This window comes from Chanodichthys erythropterus, chromosome 3 (genome assembly GCF_024489055.1).
Source record: "Chanodichthys erythropterus isolate Z2021 chromosome 3, ASM2448905v1, whole genome shotgun sequence".
Classification (NCBI taxonomy): Eukaryota; Metazoa; Chordata; class Actinopteri; order Cypriniformes; family Xenocyprididae; genus Chanodichthys; species Chanodichthys erythropterus.
Genome location: NC_090223.1, coordinates 48396224 through 48421312, shown reverse-complemented (window position 1 = coordinate 48421312; position 25089 = coordinate 48396224). Strand labels below are relative to the sequence as shown.

General features: G+C 41.5%; 1 protein-coding gene across 1 annotated transcript; it reads right to left on the bottom strand.

Annotated features, from left to right (window-relative positions):
• Window positions 1-676: 676 nt before the first annotated feature.
• Window positions 677-18105, bottom strand: LOC137017878 (B-cell receptor CD22-like). The gene is made up of 9 exons (XM_067382616.1): window positions 18006-18105; window positions 16335-16370; window positions 15338-15610; window positions 15131-15271; window positions 14659-14829; window positions 14277-14558; window positions 11425-11685; window positions 1510-1752; window positions 677-1416 (listed from the first exon to the last, which is right to left on the bottom strand). The coding sequence occupies exons 1-9, from the start codon at window positions 18034-18036 to the stop codon at window positions 1286-1288; spliced, it is 1569 nt and encodes a 522-aa protein (XP_067238717.1). The 5' UTR covers window positions 18037-18105; the 3' UTR covers window positions 677-1285.
• Between the last annotated feature and the right edge of the window lie 6984 nt (window positions 18106-25089).

The following is a 25089-nucleotide window of genomic DNA, read 5'->3' as shown; positions in this document are numbered from 1 at the left end:
TACAGAACAGTCCCTCAAGACAATGAGAAGGTGACTGTCTCTCCAGGCGCTCCTTTATACTTCCGGGTCGCGCCATATGACGTCATAGGCTGTTGCCGGGCCAAAAGGAATTGGAGTTGTTGGATAGTGCTTTCAGACACCTGGGTCACGTGACATTCCCCAATGCGTTCTGTCAACGCAGAGTCAACTTGTGATGATGACAGAATTTTCATTTTTGGGTGAACTATACCTTTTAACTTGATGGAAGAAGTGGAAGTGAACAACTGCTGCTCATCCCACAATGGTTAAAGTCATGGAACTGAAATAGAACAAACCAAACCACAACTACCCACACAGCCGATGATCTTGGCCCGAATGTGACCTCAAACTGGAACTGTTGGCCTCCTGTCGGCAGTGACAATGCATCCTGTTAGCCAAAGCTGGGCCATGTGTGGCAATGATGCCACCGTATTGGTGAAGGGTTTGTGGCCCATACTAGTCCTGTGATTGTCTGGCCCAGATCAGGTTTGTGACCATGGCCACATTCGAAATTGACATATGCATTTTTTTTAAAAGAGTTCCTAATTTTTAGCTGTTGGAGTTATTTTAGGCTGGAAATATTTAATAATTAAGAGCAAGACATTTCTAAATAATGAGGTTTATTTGCAGATAACAAAGTTCACACTAGTGGTCTTCAGATCTTTTTATTTGAATAAAAAATATTTTTATTGATTTTCATAAACCTTATTAAACTTTGTTTAATTTCTTACACACTAAAGTCCATAATGTTATCCAAATATCATCCATAAAACAACAATGAATTTCTTAAAACTATAAACACTATTCTTGTATTTCACAGCTCTAAACATAAATATGAAAAACCTACAGAGCATTGCAGCAATACAAGACAGGAAACTTAAAAACTCTCATTGTGTTTATTGCTTCTATGAACTATGTTTTAACTATATAATTTGACTAGAAATATGTGAAGGAATAGGAATATGTGAATTTATAGAGAGAAAGATACACAGGAGGAGTGAGACAAATTCAATTCAATTGATTTGTATTGCAATTTTCACAATTCATATTTCTTCAAAGCATATATACTGTACATATACAGTTTGTAAGTACCTTACAAACCCCCGGTGAGCATGCCAGTGGTGACATTAGAAAGAAAAAGGGAAAGCGTATACAAAGCATACATACAAATATGTAAATCAGCCACATAGTATTAACAATAGTAATGACTAAGTTGTTAGTCAAAAAAACTATAATTTTTATTTTAATTACAATGACTTGTAATAAATCACGGGGGTGTTTTATCTCTCATTCTGCAGCATTTGTAAATCAGCACGACTGTCACTAGCAGATATGGACAAGCTGCCAGTACAGAACTGAGTATGTTGAGGACAGAGATCTGAGAGTCTGAATGAGACCCTGAAAAAGAAACACACAAGCACTTTATCATGCACTATATCTGAACGAGGACATGCGAAGACATAAATCACTCACAGTTTAATTGACTCTCACCTCTGACTGAGATCCAGCTCTTGGGCGACTCTCCTCTCTCTGGGTGTTTGCAGTAGTAGAAACCCTCATGTGACTTTGAGACAGTAGAGATGATCATCTCTGTAGTTTGACTCTGGATGAGTGATCCGTCTTTATAGAAATCAGCTCTGAGGATTGATGGGCTTGTATATGGATATAAACAGCGTAGAGTCAGATTATCTCCTTCAGTCACAGGATGAACAGGACTCTCCAGAATCACACCAACTACAGAAACACAGGAAACATGCAATGTTTGCAATAGAGTAGCTGACTGCATTGTGAAGCTTTCACTGTTGTGCTGATGACACTTAATTTCCTCATATATTTCCAAACTATTGGACCAAACATATATAACTGATACATTGTCTTCTATAACTTGGGTGTTATGTTTGATAGCAGTCTTTCTTTTTTGAATATAATTAAATTGTTAGCGTTAACAGCCATTTTTCACCTATGTTTGCAAATTATGACATGCTGTCTACTGGTGAAAATGTCTCGGGTTACGTCTGTAACCCTGGTTCCCTGAATAAGGGAACGAGACACTGCGTAGTCGCTTTGGGAACCCCTCTGCGTGATTACGTTTTGAAGCACTCGTGAAATCAAACCAATAGTGGATGAAGCAGACGCTCACAGGCGTGCAGGGAGTATGGCTAAGCTACGCAGCGTCTCGTTCCCTTATTCAGGGAACCAGGGTTACAGACGTAACCCGAGACGTTCCCTTTCATGGGAACATCGACGCTGCGTAGTCGCTTTGGGAACGCTATCCCAACTAGGCCATAAGACCAAATGCCTGTTGTGTTATTATTTCAGGATGACAGGACTGAGGACCCTGGAGTGGAGCCCAAATCGAGGTTATAAAACCTGACAAAGGTATGCTGGGAAGACCACCCAGCAGCATCACATATGTCTTGGAGGGGAACCCCCGACATCAAAGCCTTTGAGGCAGCCATACCCCTGGTAGAATGCGCCCGGACAGCTAAAGGAGAGGGCTGTCCGGCCGATTTGTAAGCAAGAGAGATGGCCTCGACCACCCGCTTACTCATTCTCTGCTTAGACGCAGGACCTCCCTTATTAGGAGAACCGTAACACACAAACAGTTGTTCAGTCTTTCGCCACAGGGCAGCTCTGTGGACATACGCATCTAAAGCCCTCACCGGGCAGAGCAGATTCAGTTTCTCCTGATCCGGATTTGTAAAAGGTGGAGGACAGAAGGCCTGCAGCACAATAGGCCCTGGGACATTGGTAGGGACCTTAGGAACATATCCAGGTCTAGGATGTAGAAAGGCTTTGACCATACCAGGTGCAAAGTCCAAACATGAAGGTGCAACCAATAGTGCTTGTAAGTCCCCGATTCTTTTGAGGGATGTTATGGCCAGAAGAAATAAGGTTTTGAGGGTAAGGATCTTCTCAGATGCTTCCTCTAGAGGTTCAAAGGGAGCCGCAGCTAACCCTTCCAACACAATGGCTAAGTCCCAGGAAGGCATTTTTGTGCGTACAACAGGCCTCAGCCTCCGAGTGCCACGGAGAAAACGTACAACTAAAGGGTTTTTACCAACCGAAAGACCCTCTATTTTAGAGTGATAAGCGGAAATAGCGGCTATATAAACCTTCAATGTAAAAGGAGTTAAACCCTCCGAGAACTTGTCTTGGAGAAATTGCAGTACTTGACTGACAGAAGAGTGGACCGGATCCACCTGAGAGTGGCTACACCAAGTAGCAAACAGTTTCCACTTATATGCGTAGTTTTCTCGTGGTTGGAGCTCTGGAGTGGAGAATGGTCTCTACAACCTCAGTTGAGAGACCAGATTCTACGAGCTCTGCCCCCTCAGGGGCCAGGCCCACAGTTTCCATATTTCTGGGTGCGGGTGAATTATTGCGCCACCCAACTGAGACAAGAGGTCTTGTCTGACAGGAATCTCCATGGGGGAGTCTTCTAAGATCCGTGAACCATACTCGGGCCGGCCAGAACGGGGCTACCAATATTAGACGGACCCCATCCCAGCGAACCCTCTCCAGAACTCCGGGGAGCAGAGCGATCGGGGGAAATGCATACAGACGTAGCCTCGGCCACGTCTGTACCATAGCATCCAACCCCAGAGGGGCTGGATGGGTCAGAGAAAACCACAACGGTCAGTGAGACGTCTCTTTCGAGGCAAATAGGTCGACTTGTGCACAACCGAACTTTTTCCAAATCAGTTCCACCGCTTCTGGATGGAGCCTCCATTCCCCGGGCCTCGGCCCCTGCCTCGACAGGATATCTGCTCCCACATTTTGATGTCCCGGGATATAAGCTGCTCTCAGCGAGAGAAGCTTGCCCTGGGACCACAGGAGGATCTGATGAGCTAACTTGCACAACTGGCGAGACCTCAGACCCCCCCTGATGGTTGATATAAGAGACCACCGACATGTAGTCTGACTGAACTAACACGTGAAGGCCCCTGAGGTCTGGGAGGAAGTATTTGAGTGCTCGAAATACCGCCATCGGGATCGATGATGGTCCTCCCAAAGACCCTGAGCTGAGCGACCACTCATGATCGCTCCCCACCCTGTGAGAGAAGCATCCGTCGTTAGCATTTTGCGACGACAAGGAGCTCCTAGCACAAGACCTTGGGATAGAAACCAGGGCTTTTTCCACACCGCCAGGGCACGAAGGCATCGCCGCATGACCTTGATTGTGCGAAAAGGGTTTCCCCTTGGAGTAAACCCTCTGGTTTTGAGCCACCACTGAAGGGGTCTCATGTGCAGCAGGCCAAATGGTATCACGTTGGATGCCGCTGCCATCAGACCCAACATTCTTTGAATTTGCTTCACAGTGAGTGACTGGCCTAATTTCACCCCTTTCACGGTTGAGAGAATGGAATTCACCTGAGCAGGGGACAAATGTGCCTGCATCGACGTGGAATCCCAAACTACCCCTAGATAATTGGTAGTCTGAGCCGGTAAAAGCACACTTTTCTTGGCATTGAGTCTCAACCCTAACTTCTTCATGTGGGACAGAACTACATCTCGATGTAGAACTGCCTGTTGCTCTGATTGAGCTAGAATCAACCAATCGTCGATATAATTCAGCACGCGGACGCCCTGGAGTCTCAGAGGAGCCAGCGCTGCATCCACGCACTTCGTGAAGGTGTGGGGTGAAAGAGATAGGCCAAACGGAAGAACCTTGTATTGATAAGCTTCGCCCCCGAAAGCAAACCTGAGGAACTTCCAATGTGAAGGATGGATTGATACATGAAAGTACGCGTCTTTCAGATCTATTGTAACAAACCAGTCCTCGGACCTGATCTGTGTAGTGATCTGTTTGAGTGTTAGCATCTTGAACTTGAGCTTTTGCACTGAACGATTTAACATGCGTAAATCTAGAATAGGACGCAACCCTCCATCCTTCTTCGGAACTATGAAGTATCGGCTGTAAAACCCTGACTGCATGCTGGCGGGAGGAACCTTCTCTATAGCCCCCTTCTGCAAAAGTGTCATCACTTCCTGTTCCATGACCAGAGACTGCTGGGGGTCCACTACTGTATTGAGGACCCCGCTGAACCGGGGCGGGCGAAACCCGAATTGTATTTTGTACCCCTTTTCTATCATTTGCAGCACCCACTGAGAAATATTGGGAAGACTTTTCCATTCTTCTAAATATTCTACTAAGGGAACCAGTCTCTCGAGACTGGTCTCTGGTGTTTTTTGAGCACTTGGCTCGACGCCCTGAAGCGGCGCACCGGCAGGGAACAGTCGAATCAGGTGCTGACCGACCGCCCTCAGAGGATCGGGAGGAGCTGCTGTGCCCCGCGACACACGAGGTGGCGGGGTTAACAGGATAGCCCCCTGCAGGCGCCGAAGATGGGTCAACTTTATAGATTTTAATTTTTCTGGACCCTCTCCGGAGGGGGCTGCCCTCAGAAGTCCTGGACCCCTCGTGTCAGGACTTTTTCGCAGCCTTCCTGGCGATAATAACAGCCCGCAGATCTGATTTACCGCGGGAAGGCTTCACTTGTGCTGTCCTACCCGGTCCCCAAGATCTTTTCGGGGGAGCACGGGTAGCAACACTTTGTTTTTGCTGCGCCCTATGCACAGATGAGGAGCTTGTAGATGCCTGAGGCTGCTCCCGCTCAGCAGCCCCAGCAGAGCGGCGAGGGAAGAACTTTTGAAAGGCCGCAGACTGACATTTTGCCTCCTGGAACCTCTCGACGACTGATGTTACTGAGTCGCCGAAGAGGCCCTGAACAGACACTGGCGCATCGAGAAGCACTGCCTTATCACGTTCTTTAATATCTGACAAGTTCAGCCATAAATGCCTCTCCGTGGCCACCAGGGCTGCCATAGACCGGCCGATTGTTTTTGCCGTCTCCTTGGTGGCCCGGAGAGCTAAGTAAGTCGCCTTTCTCAACTCTTGAATACATTCAAAAGACGCCTCGCCACTCTGGTCTATTTCCCCCAGCAGGTCAGCTTGGTATGCCTGGAGGACCGACATAGTATGCAGACATGCTGCTGCCTGACACGCTGAGGTATAAGCCCTGCCCACCAATGCTGATGTTGTACGCAGGGGTCTGGTGGGCAAAGTCGGGGATTTTAACGACGATGCTGACTCAGGCGAGAGATAGCTCGCAAGCGTCTCTTCAACCCGAGGCATCGCCGTATAACCGTGTTCTTTCCCCCCCATGATGTTACTGTATAGAGACGTTGTAGGGTTATAAACACGGAAATGTGCTGGACTCTGCCACGATCTCGACACCTCGGTGTGGAGATCTGGGAAGAATGGCAATCCCCGGGGCTGAGGTTGAGCTCGGGCAGGGAGAAAGCGCTCATCTAGTTTGCTTTTAACTCGCGCTTCAGAACTTTCTTCCGGCCATTCAATTTTTAGTTTATCCACTGCCCGAGTCAAAACCTCTAACAGCTCCTCATATGCTGGAGATGCGGGTGGCGGGCCCTCATCTCCAGCGCCGGCGCTCGCTACATCCATCTCCTCGGAGACAGATAAGCGAAGCTCCGGTGCCTCCACTCTGGGGGAAGAAACCGCTGCGCGTGCTTCCGTGGCCAGAGAAGAGGCAGCAGATCTGGCAGGTGAGGGTCGAGATAGGGCAGGACCCGTCTCTAACCCCTCCACCAGATCCATTTGTGAACCCCAGGAACGAAGTCTACGCTGTGCCTCGGCAGCAGCGGGACCCGAGCCCTGGGGAACACTTGCCGCAGCGTCCTCTTTTTTATCAAAGAACGCGCTGCGTGATCGGAGTACACGGAGCGTTAGTTTTTCACAATGCACGCAGACAGCTCCCTCGAGAGCTGCCTGTGCATGCTCCACTCCCATACAAGCAACGCACATATCATGTGTATCCCCGCCCGTGATGAAACGAGGGCAGGGCGGAGCACATTTCGTAAACTTCTGCTTGTCTTTCTCCGCCATAATTGTGTCTTTGCAATATATAAAATAATATATATTTCTTCCCTATTGTTACTTATCCATGTAAACAGCTTCTCAAACAAGAAAAATGTAGGGCGGGTATTTCATAATCGTATGTTTTCATATTTCAGTGTTTCTGACTGCTCTTTTCCCTTTGTAATAATGACACATGGGCTGTTCACATGAATAATGGTCCAAACCATTAGATAAATCAGCTTATAGGTTTAAAAAAAAATACATGGTCATCTAGTCAGGTCATGCTAGGCTCAAAATAGACTAATGCGATTTGTTAAATCTTTCACAGTACAATTTTGGGCTTTTAACTTTTCTTTGAATTCTTAACTTCATGATTTTGATTTGTGAAATCTTTACAGTAGCTACGGTTTTGTCTAGTTATCCTTTTCCTGAGTCCTTAACATCCTATTCTGATCTGCAAATATTACACAGTACAGTTTTTTGTTTTTCCTTGAATCCTTAGCTTCACGATTCTGATTTGTGAAATCTTTCACAGCAGAGTTTTGGTCTATTGACACTTCCTCATTACAAGTCCTTAACATCACTATTCTGATTTCACAATTCTTCACTTAAGCAAAACTGTACTGTCACACATCAGAATACTGAAATTGAGGATTTAAGGAAGGATTAACAGACCACAGCTGTACTGTGAAAGATTTCACAAATCAGAATAATGGGATTTGAGGATTTAAGGAGGGGTTAACATACCAAAACTGTACTGTGAAAGACTAGATTTTTTAATTTATAAGCTGATTTATCTAATGGCTTGGACTGTTATTCAGTGGCGTGTGTCATTATTACATTACTACATTATTACATTATGCCCTGGAGACCTCACGCAGGTGCAGAGAGAGGAGCGGACGGACACTGGAGGTCTCCAGGGCGGGTCCGAGGTCGTGGATGACCATGGCGGGTCAGGGGTCTTGGCAGGCCCTGGTGGGTCAGAGGTCGTGGGCGGCCATGGAGGGTCAGAGGCCGTGGGCGGCCATGGAGGGTCAGGAGACGGATCTGGAGCCCTGGTGGGCTCTGGCGGCCCCGAAACCCCGCCCAGGAGTTCCCCACTCACAGGTACTGCCCCTGTGTACGGCTCGGCGGCGGCTGGAGCTGAGGGCTCGGTGAAGGAGCATGGGAATTCAGGCTCGGCGGTGGAGCATGGAGATACTGGCTCGGTGAAGGAGCATAGAGACACTGGCTCGGGGAAGGAGCATAGAGACACTGGCTCGGCGAAGGAGCATGGAGACACTGGCTCGGTGAAGGAGCATGGAGACACTGGCTCGGCGAAGGAGCATGGAGACACTGGCTCGGCGAAGGAGCATGGAGATACTGGTTCGGTGGCGTGGACTGGAGTGGACTTGGGCTTTCTCTTCTTCCTCCGCCTTCTGGACCCAGCAGTGGAGTGTGGGTCCAGTATGGGACAGGCAGGAAGTTCGCTGGAGGGGTATGCGGAGGAAGACGGAGGCTGACTGACTGGCCCGGCCAACCATGTTTCCGGATGGACTAGAGACAAACACTCATCCTGAACCCCATCAACGAGGACTTTGGAGCCATTTAACCACAAAATTGAATTGATAGTTTTGCTTAAGGAGAAACGATAATCAGGTTCACCAAAACGGATAGTGTCATCATCTAGTCCATCCAGAAACAGGGAGATTAAATAAGCCTCAGGCCAGTCAGACAGTTAAGCGAGCTCAACGAACTCCTCCACATACCTATCCAGCGAACGACCCACCTGTAGGAGCCAGATGAGGCGATCGCCAGCTGACAGAGGAGTGGGAGGCGTTGGAACCAGGAGCCAGGGAGCTGGGGGAAGTCTCCACTTGTTTGTGGAAAATCCATCGGTTGGGTCCGTTCTTCTGTTACAGGCGTATGGTGTTGGAGAGATGAAGCGTAGTCAGATATCCACAAACAACGGTCTTTAATCACAACAAGGAGAGTAAGCACTATACACACAGTAAATACAACAGAGAACGGACAGGGAGTGAAGGGAGTGAGTCCATTATATGGGGAGTGCTGACGAGGAGGTCCAGGTGCAGGTGATCCGTGATGATGGGGAGAAGACGAGGGAAGTGAGTGCAGGTGTGGAGAACAGGAGGATCATGGGAAATGGAGTTCAGGAGACGAGGGAACTGTGACATTAACATGGTCTGCATATTTATTGAAAATAGATATTAAACATGAAGAATGAATATTTTTCAGATTCCTGACTAGTGGACTTACCAAAGGTTTGATGGACAAAAGCTTAGCTTGACACTGGTTTCAGTCTACTAAGTGACCAAATTTTGGAGCTATACACATTATACAATTAAGAGTTACTATAAAAAAAAAATAAAAAAATAAATCAGACTGAGGCACCGCGTCAACTGTCTACAACATGCGCACTGTAGATTTATTGCAAAACAAATAGTAGAGTCTACCCAAAGTTATGAATATTCTGAATTTTGAATAGAAAAAAAAATTAAACCCACACATCCGTAATACTGTTCCAATGTGACTGTTTCTAATCGCCATTGCCAAAAAGGAACCAATGAGAACCAAACTAAAAGTCCATGAAACACTAAACTGAAACAAGACTGCACTTTACATTATTCCCCCATCACAAAAACATAATAGTCCACGGTGCAGTGGAGGAAGGGAGCAGCCAGAGAGGAGATGATGGAGGAAGAAGCCATGGAGGAGTTGATGGAATCAGGTGCCAGGGAGCAGATGATGGAGGAAGTAGCCAGGAAGGAAATGATGGAGGAAGGAGCCAGAGAATGACGCAGAGCAGAGCCATTATGAAGATCTACAGTGGAGCCTGGTGGAGCCAAAGGGGTAGAGGAACAAGGTGTAGCTGGAGGACTGGAAGTCAGTGGCACAACAATGCTGATGGCTGACCAAGGCGAAGCCAGAGGGACAAGGGAGCCCGGCAGAGCCAATGTTGGACCACAGTGGATACAAGGGAGCGTGGAGCCAAGATGGAACCAATGGGTCGACAGGGCGAGGTGAAGTTTGGGGCTCAGAGGCTTAAGGTGAAGCCAGGGGATTGACACACCTACACTCTAAAAAATCCTGGGTTAAAAACAACCCAAGTTGGGTTGAAAATGGACAAACCCAGAGATTGGGTTGTTTTAACCCAGCGGTTGGGTTAGATGTTTGCCCAACCTGCTGGGTAGTTGTCACAGACACGCCAGGTTCCAGCACCCTCCAATCACAGCGCACACCATCCCCTGAGTTCTGATCACCACCACCTGCACCTCATCAGCACACTCATCATCAGCACTCCTTAAGACACACTCACACACAGTCACATTGTCCAGTTTCGTTTGCATCTAAGGACTTACCTGAATGCTTACCTCAAGGACTCCTCTTGCTACTTACCTGTACACCGGGTTTCCTAGCTCCTCTCCTCGATACCTATCTGGCGTGAATTGTTGTCTGAAGTCATCAACTCCATTCAGCAAGTATCATTCTCCATTGTCACTCTGCAAACACAAAGGACTGTGTCATTCTCCATATCACTCGTACATCACCAAAGTGCATCTGCTACTCACCTGTCTGCATCGTTATACTCTGCTTGTGTTCAATAAACAACCTGTTATTCCTATCTTCTGTCTCCTGCCTGGTCCTATTGTAACAGTTTTATTTAAACCAACTATTGTTTAAAAATTGCTATATGGCTAGCTTAAAATGAACCCAAAATAGTTGGGAAATTAAAAACCAGATGCAATTAGAGGCAACAATAATAGACAAAAGGTGAATGTTTATTAATAAGCTTTAATATTTTATTAATATAAATGTAATAGTTTATTAATATAAATGTATTAATAAGCAATTTAATAAATGTTTATTGTTTAATAATTATTCATTGAACATTAATAAATGTTCATTTCCAACATTCTTTGTGTTAATTTTTAAACAATAGTTGAGTTAAATAAAACTACCCAGCAGGTTGGGCAATAATTTAGCCCAACCGCTGGGTTAAAACAACCCAATTGCTGGGTTTGTCCATTTTCAACCCAACTTGGGTTATTTTTAACCCAGCATTTTTTAGAGTGTAGGCAGAGCTGGCAAACTGGAAGACCTAGGCAGAACCGAGCAACAAAAGAGGAGCCTAAGGGCTAAAGGGAGCCAAACCCCCGGTGAGCATGCGAGTGGTGACATTAGAAAGAAAAAGGGAAAGCGTATACAAAGCATACATACAAATATGTAATTCAGCCACATATTATTAACAATAGTAATGACTAAGTTGTTGGTCAACAAACTATGATTTTTACTTTAATTACAATGACTTGTAATAAATCACGGGGTTGTTTTATCTCTCATTCTGCAGCATTTGTAAATCAGCACGACTGTCACTAGCAGATATGGACAAGCTGCCAGTACAGAACTGAGTATGTTGAGGACAGAGATCTGAGAGTCTGAATGAGACCCTGAAAAAGAAACACACAAGCACTTTATCATGCACTATATCTGAACGAGGACATGCGAAGACATAAATCACTCACAGTTTAATTGACTCTCACGTCTGACTGAGATCCAGCTCTTGGGTGACTCTCCTCTCTCTGGGTGTTTGCAGTAGTAGAAACCCTCATGTGACTTTGAGACAGTAGAGATGATCATCTCTGTAGTTTGATTCTGGATGAGTGATCCGTCTTTATAGAAATCAGCTCTGAGGATTGATGGGCTTGTATATGGATATAAACAGCGTAGAGTCAGATTATCTCCTTCAGTCACAGGATGAACAGGACTCTCCAGAATCACACCAACTACAGAAACACAGGAAACATGCAATGTTTGCAATAGAGTAGCTGACTGCATTGTGAAGCTTTCACTGTTGTGCTGATGACACTTAATTTCCTCATATATTTCCAAACTATTGGACCAAACATATATAACTGATACATTGTCTTCTAAAGTTAATAACTTGGGTGTTATGTTTGATAGCAGTCTTTCTTTTTTTTAATATAATTAAATTGTTAGTGTTAACAGCCATTTTTCACCTATGTTTGCAAATTATGACATGCTGTCTACTGGTGAAAACTTAATTCATACGTTCATGACCTCAATATAAGATTATCGTAATGCTTTGTTGGATAGATGTCACACAGGCTCTATGAGCTCCCTTACTAGATCCCAGAAATATAATCACATCAGCCAAATTTTATCACCTCTACATTTGCTTCCTGTCTGAATGTAAAATTCTGCTTACTTGCAAGATCTAGTTTCACAGTTCTTATGTGATTTGAGTAACCTGTGCCAAGTGACTGTTGCGACTTAATGATTAATTGTCTGCAACAGAGTCCTGCATGGGTGCTGTTACTAACCCCCACCCAAATTATGGCATAAAACGGAAGTTGCGATACTCTTTTCTTCCCTATTGTTACTTATCCATGTAAACAGCTTCTCAAACAAGAAAAATGTAGGGCAGGTATTTCATAATCGTATGTTTTTATATTTCAGTGTTTCTGACTGCTCTTTTCCCTTTGTAATAATGACACATAACACTGTTCCAATGTGACTGGTTCCTTTTTGGCAATGGCGATCAGAAACAATGAGAACCAAACTAAAAGTCCATGAAACACTAAACTGAAACAAGACTGCACTTTACATTATTCCCCCATCCCAAAAACATAATAGTCCACAGTGCAGTGGAGGAAGGGAGCAGCCAGAGAGGAGATGATGGAGGAAGAAGCCATGGAGGAGTTGGGGGAGCCTGGTGGAGCCAAAGGGGTAGAGGAACAAGGTGTAACTGGAGGACTGGATGTCAGTGGCACAACCATGCTGATGGCTGACCAAGGCGAAGCCAATGTTGGACCACAGTGGAGACAAGGGAGCGTGGAGCCAAGATGGAACCAAGATGGAATTCTGGGGCTCAGAGGCTTAAGGTGAAGCCAGGGGATTGACACACCTATAGGTGGCAATAGTCCAGGAACTCCTCCACATATTTCTTTTTATCCTGGCTACAAGCCACTGAATAACAGTCCGAGCCATTAAATAAATCAGCTTGATCTGTAAAATCTGTAAAGCTACTATGAAATTATGTATATTTTAAAAAGCGCTATACAAATAAAACTTGATTGACTTGATATCAGCAACATGGTGAAAATATTGAAAAAAGGAAAACAACTTCTCTTTTTATTTTTTTCCCTTTTTATTATTATTTTTTTTTTTGTGTGGACCTTGCACAAGTAAAAATTTTAACCCCATGCTGAGGCATTTCGGGGTGGTCCATAGATATATTGACTCTCTACAACAGTTATTAATATTTATTTGTAATGTAAGTAGGCATGTGATGGTACCAAATTTTCATGTTGCAATAATTGCGGATGCTTTTATCACGGTATATACGGTATTATCACGATATTGAAATAAGTTGCAAAAAAGTGTTATAGTATACATAGTATAATAGTTATAATAACTATTTTTCTTATAACAAAAAGAACAATTAAACACAATGCACAAAAAAACATCAAGTAAAATGCTTCAAACAGTGTAAAGTGCAAAAGAATTATAAAGAAAAATTAACAGTAACTAAAACTAATAAATGCTTTATTAGTATTTTTCATTGCCAGTTTGGTAATAATGAATGTTAATTAATGAAGCCTTATGTCACTAAGTGCTACTGAACAATAACAAATAATCAGAACATTTTCAATCATTATAGGGAATGTTGTAGTCCAGATTAAAATATAAAAATGATTACGTTTGAAAATAAATAGCCTATTAAGTCTATACGTATTTGGTGATGTGATGAACAACATTGCGAATAGAAAAAAACTGACTGGCTATTTGAAGCATTTGATTTACTGTTCAGTAGTGCAGCTGCTTTGTTTATGACTTTTCCGGGGTAACCGCAGCATTTCTGCTGTTCGATTAGTGCCTTCTGATGTCAGAGATTTAATGCGCACTTTCATTCAGTGCGTCTCCTTCACTCGTTCCGCCATGTGCTTCTCATGCACATTGGGCTTGTTTACATCTGAGCGCGCGTGTCCCTTTGACGCAGAATACAGCGGTTTTGTGCATTTTATACGGCTGATGGGGAAAGTATTCTTAAAATGTATTATAAAAATGTTAATAATTTGTAATAAATATTCACTGTATTTTGAAGTTCCCATGATAACAATATTGTGCATATTCATTTATTATCGTGATATATCGTATTACCGAATATTGGCACATGTCTAAATGTAAGCATAATAAATTATGTCAGTACACACACACAATTATTTGTACATATAGTTATTTTAGACTAGACTTCAAAAAGGTTGAATACCCCTGATCTAATGCTTCTTGCACCAATCTGCTTATGTATTGTTTGTAACCAGATAAATGAATAAATACAGAAATAAAGACTCACTGTGTACAGTGATATTAACAGGATGAGATTTCTCTCCAGATTCAGCCTGACACCAGTACACTCCAGTGTCTGATGGATGAGTGGATCTGATTTTACATGTAGATCCTGTTTGTGATCCAAACGCTGATGATGAACAATCTTCCAGCCCCCGACTGTCTGTGTATCTTCTGACTGTCCATCCATCAGAGTTACTCTTGTCCTCACAGCTCAGAGAGAGAGAGACAGATGTGAAGTGTTGAGATCTGCTGGGACTGATGATCAGAGACACTGGAGGAGAAACACCTGACAACACAATTACAGCAGTAATTTAGTAATGTTTGAGAACATATTTAATTTCCTTTATTGAAGACAAACCCATCGTTTAAGTTCTGCATGAACTCACCAGTGACCCACAGTAGTTGTGTGTTGCTGTATGGTGTTTTATAGGCTGTTTTTTCTCTCTCTGCTCTGCACACATAAACTCTTGTGTGGTTTAGAGCAGCATAACTGACATTGTATTTTCCTCCAGATCCTCTGCTGCTGTCTGAGAGGAGCTTATAGTGCATGCTGCTCCCTGTATGAAGTGAAAATGTGAGGTTGTCACCTTAAAGATATATTTCTAACAAATGTGACCTTTACAAGCTAATATAACCTTTTTTTAAAATGTTAAAATTCTGTCTCCTAGCCCAGTCTCATATTCAGAGATTAATATTTGTTGTCATTTGTAGGTTGATTTCCAAGGTAAATATCAACCAATTGCAAGAGTTAGAATGTTCTTGATGAAACACATGTAGTAAGGTTGATTCAGTCATATAAAAAATAATATCTGACTTGAATAAAACCAGTTAATTCAGATGAAACACATTATAACTGACCTGATGAGACTTTAGTTTGAGTGAACCAGCTGAATGTCCAGCCTGTAGAGGAGCCGTTAACCTCACAGATCAGAGTCACTGGATCTCCTTCAGTCAACCACTTCTGAGGAGAAACACTTAAAACTGCTCTGGGATCTGAAACTGAGAAATCACTCATTAATAACATGATACACTTGTGTGTGTTTATGAAGAGATGATCAAACTCACCTGATACTGTCAGTGTAACTTCATCACTGCGGTGTGATCTGCGTGATCCTCCTCTCTCTTCCCCATCACAGGAGTATTTACCAGCGTCAGACTCAGAAACAGAACTGAATGTGAGTTCCTGTAGTTCACTGAAAACTCTGGTTGAACCTCCTTTATACCAGCTGTACCTCCAGCTAGTGACTCCTTCAGCATCAATGTCACATCTGAGAGTGACTGTGTCTCCTCTGAATACAGGATGATCAGGTTTAATGGACACTTTGGGTTTTGGTGTTTCTGTATAATGACAGCAATTCACAATGATGACAATGTGCTGTTTTTACTGCATGAACATGGTTTCTTGATTGTAAAACATGCTAAATCAGGTTAGACTTTAGTGTTGTTCTCTATACCTGTGTGTTGTTCAGGTACAGCAGTTTATGTTCAAATTTTGATGTTAGATAAACTAGTATTGTTATGACCAGTAGGTGTTGCTGTCACCAAACCAATGAGAACTACAACCTATTTTCAGTAGGAAAAAGTGTTGCATCATATGCATTATAACTTTTCAGTAACACATCAACTTTGTTAGGCTTGGCTAATGGTGGGCAGTGCTGTGAAAAACAGTTAACATGTTTTACTTCAGAATAGTAAACAATAATCAGAGATGGGAATGTCTGTGTGTGTTCACCCAGAACATCCTATCAACCACATACTCACACACACACACACACACACACACACACACACACACACACAATCAATCTCAAAGACTTAATCTCAAGACTCAAGCATTATAGACCATATTTGTGAATAACTTGTCTTTTTTGTACACTGGTGTTGTTTTTCATGTTCGCCACACCTCAGAACTGTTACACGAATAACTGTTAAAAAGGCAATAATTTATTTGTAAAAATAAATTTGTATTTGTATTTATAATCCTACAAATGTAACAATCATATTTATCATCTGGTTTAAAACAGTTAGTGTGGATGAAATATATAAATCAAATATAAATCACCTTCAGTGTGTCCAGAGTGGATGTTTAAAATCAGCACTAAAAACACAAAGAGAAAAACTCATTACAGTGTAAGCTGATAAAACTGTGTTTTATACATCAGACATGTTATAACAGTATATTTTTCTTTGCTTGTGGAACACCATCATTTTATGATTAAATGTTCTCAAATGTTCTCATTTTGGTTTGTCTAATTTGTCTAGAACTAAAGTCACCTGTAAAAATGCATATGATGATTTGGTGAAAATATATTGTAACATAAGTACATATAAAATTTAATTACAAAGATTTGTACAAATGTCCAGCTTCACTTGTCCAGAATAGGTTTTGAGTGGTTTGAGGAACCTGAGAGTTTTTTGTAAAAAAAAAAAAAAAAAAAAACACTGAAAAAGCTAAGACAATTATTAAAAATATAAGATATATATGGGGGACTGACTGCATGTGTGTACAAATAAACATAAAACATGTGATTGATATTTCATAGATATTGTCATAGACATAGCAGAGAAAACTGTTAAGGGAACTTCAAGCCAACAGTCTGATCACAAACAGAGGAATGAAGATAAACTCTTAAAGGGATAGTCTGCCTCGGAGCAGAGTGGTTGTGCACAGTGATCACTCTCTTCCAATCGCCTCATAAAAGAGCTGATCGAAAGATAATTATTTCTAAAAGAGCTTGCCTATGACAGGAGATCTCTCTTGTCAGTGAAAGGGAGCATTCAGCGGTGTTTCGCCATTCATAAAAAAGCTTTTGCACAGTTAAGTGTTAATTTTATAAGATGCCTCTCCATCCATGCATTCCAGATGTGGTCATTTCCTGTACTCATCTGATGGACATGATTGCTGTCTCACATGTCTGAGCATAAGCATGCTGAGATGCGTTCGTGGATGGTTCATGTTCTCATTATGAGAACATGACCATGTCGACACAGTGGTCGTGACTCGCCTTTTTCGTAAAGGCTAGCGTCCCCTCTGCTGTTACCCAGCCTGCCACCTGTGTGTCCTGCAGGCCAAAGTACTCAAGGGTTGTTCTGAGCCAGGGTTAATGCAGGAGCTGTGCACGGTAACTGACCCTGCCCTCCGGCCGATAAAAGTCAAGGTGCAGGCCCTTGGCCAGACGCACATGGCATGCAAGAAAAGAAATTAAATTGTGCGCACGATTTACTATTTCATTCCCTCGATTTATAAATCATGTGCATGATTTATAATTCGAGGGAACGAAATAGTAAATATTTAACCTACTATTTTTTCCTGCATGTAATGTCCAGGGCTCCGTAATTTCCCCCATATGTCATTTTTTAAGTTATTTGAAATATCTAAGTAAACACTTTACTTGCATTTAACATGTTTTCTATGTATATTTTATTTGATGCAGACACCAAAATGGTGACATCTCATCTTTGACCCATATATAACCACAGGACTGAATTGAAAGTAAAAAAAAAAGAAATTAAATAGAGCATTGAAAATTATGCAAAAAAATTAAACATGAGAAAAAGAAAAACAATTTTGTTGCATTGTTTCTATATGACATCAGTCCATTTATTCTGGAAACACTCTGGGACTGGATTTTGTTGGATAAAGGCGTCTCTCATATGCATTTAAATATAATGTAATGTAACATCCAATGACATATAGAGCAAGAATAAATATAGAGAAAATAATAATACTCACAGAGCACAAGAAGAAGTTGACTGAGCTCCATACTGACCCAATAGTCTGTGTTAAAACCTCAAGACTTCATCTACAATATGGGTGTGTAACGCCAAAAGAGTTTCTAGAAGGTCCTGTGAACTGACATTCATCTGATACTGGCTTTATTTACAAATTCATGGAAAGTAAAAAAAAAAAAAAAAAAAGCAGAAAGTAGTGAAAACTGCTTGTTTATCAGAAACCACACCACAAGTATTGCATAACCTATCCAGGGTTTAGGTCTACACAGGGGTGGATCTAGAAAATTATTTATAGGGTGGCATGAGGTCTATGTCATATACATCAGAGATATTTTCTAATCAGAGATATTTTAATATCCTGACGCATCCAAGCTTTATAATGGCAGTGAACAGGCATCACGAGTATGAGCTGAAGAAAGTGCTTCCATATTCATATACTGCCTTCCGTATTCAACATACAAAGAAAGTGTAAAACTCTTGCAGTTCAAAAATATGTTTATGATGGATGGATGTGGATGGAGGCACTTTCAGCTTATACTTGTGACCCCTGTTCACTGCATTTTAAAGCTAGGATGTATCAGGAGGATATTTAATAATATATCACTGATTGTGTTCATCAGAAAGAAGAAAGTCATATACATTTGAAATTTTCATTTGAAAGTGAACTAATCCTTTAACAGAGATGGGAATGTCTGTGTGTGTTCACCCAGAACATCCTATCAACCACATACTCACACACACACACCCTATCAACCACTTACTCACTCACACACACACACCCTATCAACCACTTACTTTAGCAACTGCACGCCAAGAGCCAAACAACCATCCAGAATCTCCTCACAACACTTTAGCAAATACCCAGAACATCTATCTATTCTGACCTAACTGACCAAACAAGACTTTAAATTGGCTTTATGACAAGCCAGCATAAATTTGTCTTTCAAACTTTTCAGTCTAGTTATTGTTTTTCTTGATTGCTAACACACAATTCCTAACATCATTCAACATTTTCTCACTATAAACACAATCTCGAAACTATACATCAACTTGCACAAACCTCAAACTTCCAGGTTAAAATAAAATGTTCTAGTCAAAAACTTATTCTCTTCTGACAAAATCAAATGCACCACAATACAGTAGCCTTTACTGTCAATTACAGTACCGTAAAAAAAAAAAGAAGAAGAAGAAGTAAAAAAGTAAATTCAGCATCCTCTGCACATTTGGACAAATTTCATTACAGTATACCATTCTATATCAGTGTATTGGTCTTCTTACACAAGACTATATCCCTAGGCAGTCATTTCATAGTTCTGAAAAAATACAGTACACATAAAAAATGGCTACAAAGAAAGTTGACAATCACAAGTTTGAGGGTGTTACAACATGTGCTCCAGTTTACTGTAGAATAGTGAAATTTCCCTCATCTAAAGTAGTCGTACTGGTACTGTGTACAGTAATTATACTGTATGTGTAAGTTTAAAACACTCGTAAATTATTCTTTCAGCTCTCTCTTAGATTTTGACTGGTGTGTCATCAGTTTCGCTATTAAATGTTGTCATTTTAAATGTTTTGAGAAATGTGTCTTTGTTTTGAGAACTGAAAGAATCGTTTGGGAAACTAGGCCAACTGAATCACTTAATGTGTTAGCAATTGAGAAAAATAAAATACATTTAGATTCGTACCTAACTCTGCTATTAGTTTCTGTGATCAGGATCTTCTTATTGATTTCATGTTATTGTATCGTCACATGGCAAAAAGACCTTTATCCATGATAAAAGTGGAGCGGGCAGTTGGAGAATCAGCTCGCCAAAACATTACGAAATTAATCTCAGACATATTCGGATGGGACTACATTTCTCAGAGGACTTTTGAGTTAGCTGAGAAGCAGTACTTTTCTGATTCACAAGCAAATCGAATAACTTTTCATAAGTGAACATGTCTGCGCTGTGTTTTTGACTCACAAGAACCGGTTCATAAGAGTCATTTGTTAATGAAGCTGTCTACACTGGGCGTGCTGCGTATGCGTGCAACCGTCATGCAATTTATTGAAAAACGTGTTTTCTTGCCATTATTTTGCATTACGATTTTTTAGGTCATCACATTGAAGCGCTGCCGCAGTACTTGAAACACTGCTCACATTTATATATTTTATTGATAATTCTGGATAATTCTCAAAATGTTCGTCATGCATACTGCATGCATGTTTCGGATCATATGAGTACAGTATTTATTTGGATGTTTACATTTGATTCTAAATGAGTTTGATAGTGCTCCGTAGCTAAAGCTAAGATTACACACTGTTGGAGAGATTTATAAAGAATGAAGTTGTGTTTATGAATTATACAGACTGCAAGTGTTTAATAATGAAAATAGCGACGACTCTTGTCTCCGTGAATACAGTAAGAAACGATGGTAACTTTAACCACATTTAACAGTACATTAGCAAAATGCTAACTAAACATTTAGAAAGACAATTTACAAATATCACTAAAATATCATGATATCAATGATCATGTCAGTTATTATTGCTCCATCTGCCATTTTTCGCTGTTGTTCTTGCTTGCTTACCTAGTCTGATGATTCAGCTGTGCACAGATCCAGACGTTAATACTGGCTGCCCTTGTCTAATGCATTGAACATGAGCGGACATATGCAAATATTAGGGTCATACATATTAATGATCCCGGCTGTTACGTAACAGTGACGGTGTTATGTTTAAACAAATGACGGTCTTTTAAACAAATGAGATTTACATAAGAAGGAGGAAACAATGGAGTTTGAGACTCACTGTATGTCATTTCCATGTACTGAACTCTTGTTATTTGACTATGCCAAGATAAATTCAACTTTTAATTCTAGGGCACCTTTAAAAAAAAAAATCTATTTTTATAAAAAGTCCTGTTTATTCCAGATAATTATTGGAATTAAGAGATTTAAAATTAGCTTATACAACCTTAATGAATGAGCAGAAGACATCACTTCGGCAAGCACATAACTTACAACAAATCGAGCGCAGCATTAGTTCAGTCAGGCCACATATTAGGCATAGTGCTGCGACCAGCTGACACGGTCAGCTGTCAAATCGCTCCAATCACTACCCTTCTCCTATTAGACACGGGACATATACAGTATACGTGGTATTGCTGCTCAGGAAAAGTATGCCCAAACTGCTCGCAACCCTCCCTCCCTCCCCATTATAAGCATGAGCATTTTACTGTGCACCTTGTCGTCTTCTTTTGTTTCAGATCACTAAGGCTTTCAAGTCATGGCTGGCATGGACCTCACTGCTGAGAGACACTCATTCTCATACCCAAGCTACAGTATAGATGTCCCACTCCCATATCTACATGATTATCATGTTTGCTTTTTTTAAAGACATCACTAAGTGTCTTAATTGTCTATGTATTTCCAAGCTGATGGTTCCAGGGGGTTAATGTTAAAGTAGTCTTGTCTATACTATATCCGCACACATTCTATAAGTAAATTCTATTAAAAATTATCGGTAACACTTTACAATACTGGTGCACTAACATGCATTTATTCATGCTTAAAGGTGCAATATGTAATATTTTCTGTTTGCTAGAGGTCGCTAGAGGCCTATTCAAAACAAAGGCACAGCTTGATGATGCCAAGTTTGAGCGCAGAATCTTGGGACCTGTGGTCTTCACCTCAACGGCCAGTAGAAAAGAATTGGGATAGGACTCTGGAAGAAATCATGTTCATGGATGCTATTATTAACATTACTGTAGCATGAAGCAGAGCAGGACCGAGTGTTGTGAAACCGCTGGAGCGATTGCGCAACACACGCCTCACGAGCAGCGGGACTTTTATTATGTCACAGTTGCCGGTGCTGCTTCCGCTTTTCCAGTCATGAGTATGAGGTTACGCAGCTCTGTTTATCATATTAGATACATTTGAGTGTGTTGAAAATGATGTTATAACATTACTCTGTGCGTTCGCTCGGCGCCTGCTGTGAGACACTGTTACACACTGCAGTAAGAGATCGATTTTAGAATATCATATTAAATGCTGGATGGCTTGTGTTGATAAATGGCATGTAATTCATTTTAAAACGTATTGTATGATGGAGAAAATGCTGTATTACTAAAATAACGCTGCATCTACTTGACAAAATAGTGTTTTTCTCTGAGACATGGTAAAGCATGGTACACGCAAAAAATCAAGAAAATTAGATAACCAAGGCAAACCAAGGGTTAATGCCGTTATTATGCAATTGACAGGCGACTCCTCACACGTCCCAGAGCCTTGGTTAAAAAATTGCAATTTTCTCACAATTTACAAATAGTTGCAAGGAGGAACTGTACATTGTGGAACCAGTATATTGTGTGAGAAACTGTAAATGTTTCTCTTTGTGAGGTTTGGTTAGTGGTGGCTGAAATGCATCTTTACGCACAACTGCCAGCCTGCATGGAGAGCTTATTGAGACTCCAGAGACACCAGCAGCTTCAAATACCTGTTTGCTGCTCAACACTGGCTTTTTTTTTTATAGCTGCCCTTTTAATACAATACATTTTTTGATAGTAACTCTCATTAATAAGCCTTTATCTGACTGAGTTCTGCTGTGCTCTAAATCACTTACAAATCTTATGATAATTTGATAATCTCCGTTCAGTTTCACACAATATTAGTTGTTTTCATGCCTTTTGCACAACATTGCACCATTTCATGCTTTTCATCTTCAGAAAGATCTTTCTTCCTCCTCATATTGCATGAGAACTGTGACTTGCTTAATAATGTGGAACAACCTCTAAGTAGGGTTTCCATAGACCTAAGTAGAACTGGCAAATTATTTTGTCTGAGATTGATACCAGTTATCTAAAAAGACATGGATAAATAAACAAACAAACATTTTCTTAGAAAAACTAAAATCTGAATGTTTATTGTACTGAAATCTTACTGATATGTCAATTGCATAATAATTTGGAACGCAGTGTAGAGCTGGTATCTTCCCGTGTACTTGCTTCCACTAGCCGGTAGGCATGTTGAACCCGCTCTAAGTGTCGGCTTGCAATGCCACTCCTGCCCCCGGGGCCGGATATGTGCATCCTTTTACTCCTGTAGAGTTCCTTCGCCTCCCCCTTCGGCTCGGACATACCGGAGTGTCTGATGCCAGGCCAACATCCGTCTCTGATGCTGTCTGTTGGCTGGGTTCCATATGTTGCGATCCCTCTACGTGAGCGGTCCCATATGTGTAATTGTCCATGGTCAAACTCCCTACGGTGAGCCCGTGTCTTTCCCTTAGCAGAGCCACCTCTGCTGTCACCTGTCAGATGAGTCTCTCCCTACCAGGTGGAGCCATCCCAGAGACTCCATATGAGCACTGCCCCCCAGGCCAGTCCATATGTGTATTCTCCACATAAATTTCTCCCCCACTGGGTAGGTAGTGGCCTCCACAGCGTCCCCTACGGGTTTGCTTCCCCAGTGTAGTCTAGTTTACTTAGTGGGTATGTCGGCACAGCAGTAGACTCTCTCGGCGTAAGCTCGCCCCCTTCACTGTCCCAATTGGTGCGACGGGTGGCTAGAGCTTGCGCTGGGCACTGGAAGGCGTTTCGTAACTGTGCCGCTTTATTTGGTATCCCAGTTCATTGGTCATTACTGACGTACGTCGAACGTGACCGACTGAAAGGGAATGTCTCGGTTGCGTATGTAACCCTCATTCCCTGAAGGAGGGAACGGAAACGTACGTCCCGTCGCCACAGTTTCTGTACCCTCGCTGTTGTGCGGACACCAGTTGTCTCCTCAGCGAAAAACAGAGTGCGATTGCATCTGCTTCCTATTTATATACACCTGTCGGCGGTGCACAATATGCAAATATCGCACACCAATTCCATTGGCCTGTTTTAGTTCACTCGAAGCTGATAGGGCTCTCTAGTGATATCCCAATTCGTCGGTCACTACTGACATATGTCTTAATGGATGCAATTCCTTATGGAGCAATAACTCTGCTCAGAGACTCAGCTAGATCCCAGATTTCTTTGTCAGTTGCTCATCCTTTTGATACAATGATTGGGAATATTAGTTTTTTAACTCTTCTGGTCAGGACAGAAGAATTAGACAGCTATTTCAGAATGAGATTGCTTCTCTCCTGTACATTATGTCCTACTGGAAAGGCCAGTTTATCAACATTCCATGGAAGAAAGTGTGGACTTTGTCATCTAAATATTTAATAACCAATAAGGTCAAGGATGTGTCCTACAAATTAATCTTTTTATCCTGTGAAGCTTTACTTAAAAAAAAAAAAAAAAAAATGTTTCCTGATATTGACTCTTTATGTTCTTTTTGTGTTGCTGAAGATTAATCTATTTCTCATCTCTTCTGGGAATGCTCATATACAAATATGCTCTGGATGGATTTCTGTATGCAGATTTTCATTACAAAGTTTTACTTTGTTATACAAAAATGTTTTATTTGGTCAGCACAATCTTGATAAAGATGCAAAGGACCAATATTCTTTGATAAATTTGTTTATTTTTCTAGCAAAATTTTTCTTACATAAATGTAAATTTCAGGGTGCTAAGCCTTTCTTTTTTATTTTTCATAAGGAACTTAAATCCTATCTGGACACTTGCCTTACATCCAGCAACTCCAAAGCCCTTTAAACTGTCTCATGTCATTTGTACAATTTTCCTGATTTTGTAATTGTAATTACCCCTGGCACTGATTATGTATGTTTTTAGCAATGCAACAACAACAAAAAAAAGATAGTAATGTAGGAGAGGCCTGCCCTTTTGTTTGAAACTCTTTTTCAAACATAAGGGCAGGTAAGAATATTTAGGTAAAGTCGATTGTAATTTGTTTTAATGATATGTTATTTGAATGCTGTTTTTATTTTGTTAGATTGATTTTGTTTGTCATTTTGAGTCATGGGTCTCTGTGACAAAAAAATGCCACTTTATTTTCTTTTCTTTACCACTAGTGGATGTAATGCTAAACCTCCTACTAAAATTCACAATATACCATACAATATTATAATATAACTACATCAATAGAGAGAAGTAGCTCTTGCTTGTTTTTTTGTTTTTTTAATTGCAAAATTAACAAACAGAACAAGTCGGTACATA

Coding starts and splice junctions, on each gene's coding strand:
- LOC137017878 (XM_067382616.1), bottom strand. CDS start 18,036: ATGGAGCTCAGTCAACTTCTTCTTGTGCTCT. Junction 15,611..16,334: donor CCACTCTGGACACACTGAAG/GTGATTTATATT, acceptor GTCATTATACAG/AAACACCAAAACCCAAAGTG. Junction 11,686..14,276: donor TGTTAATATCACTGTACACA/GTGAGTCTTTAT, acceptor GTGTTTCTGTAG/TTGGTGTGATTCTGGAGAGT.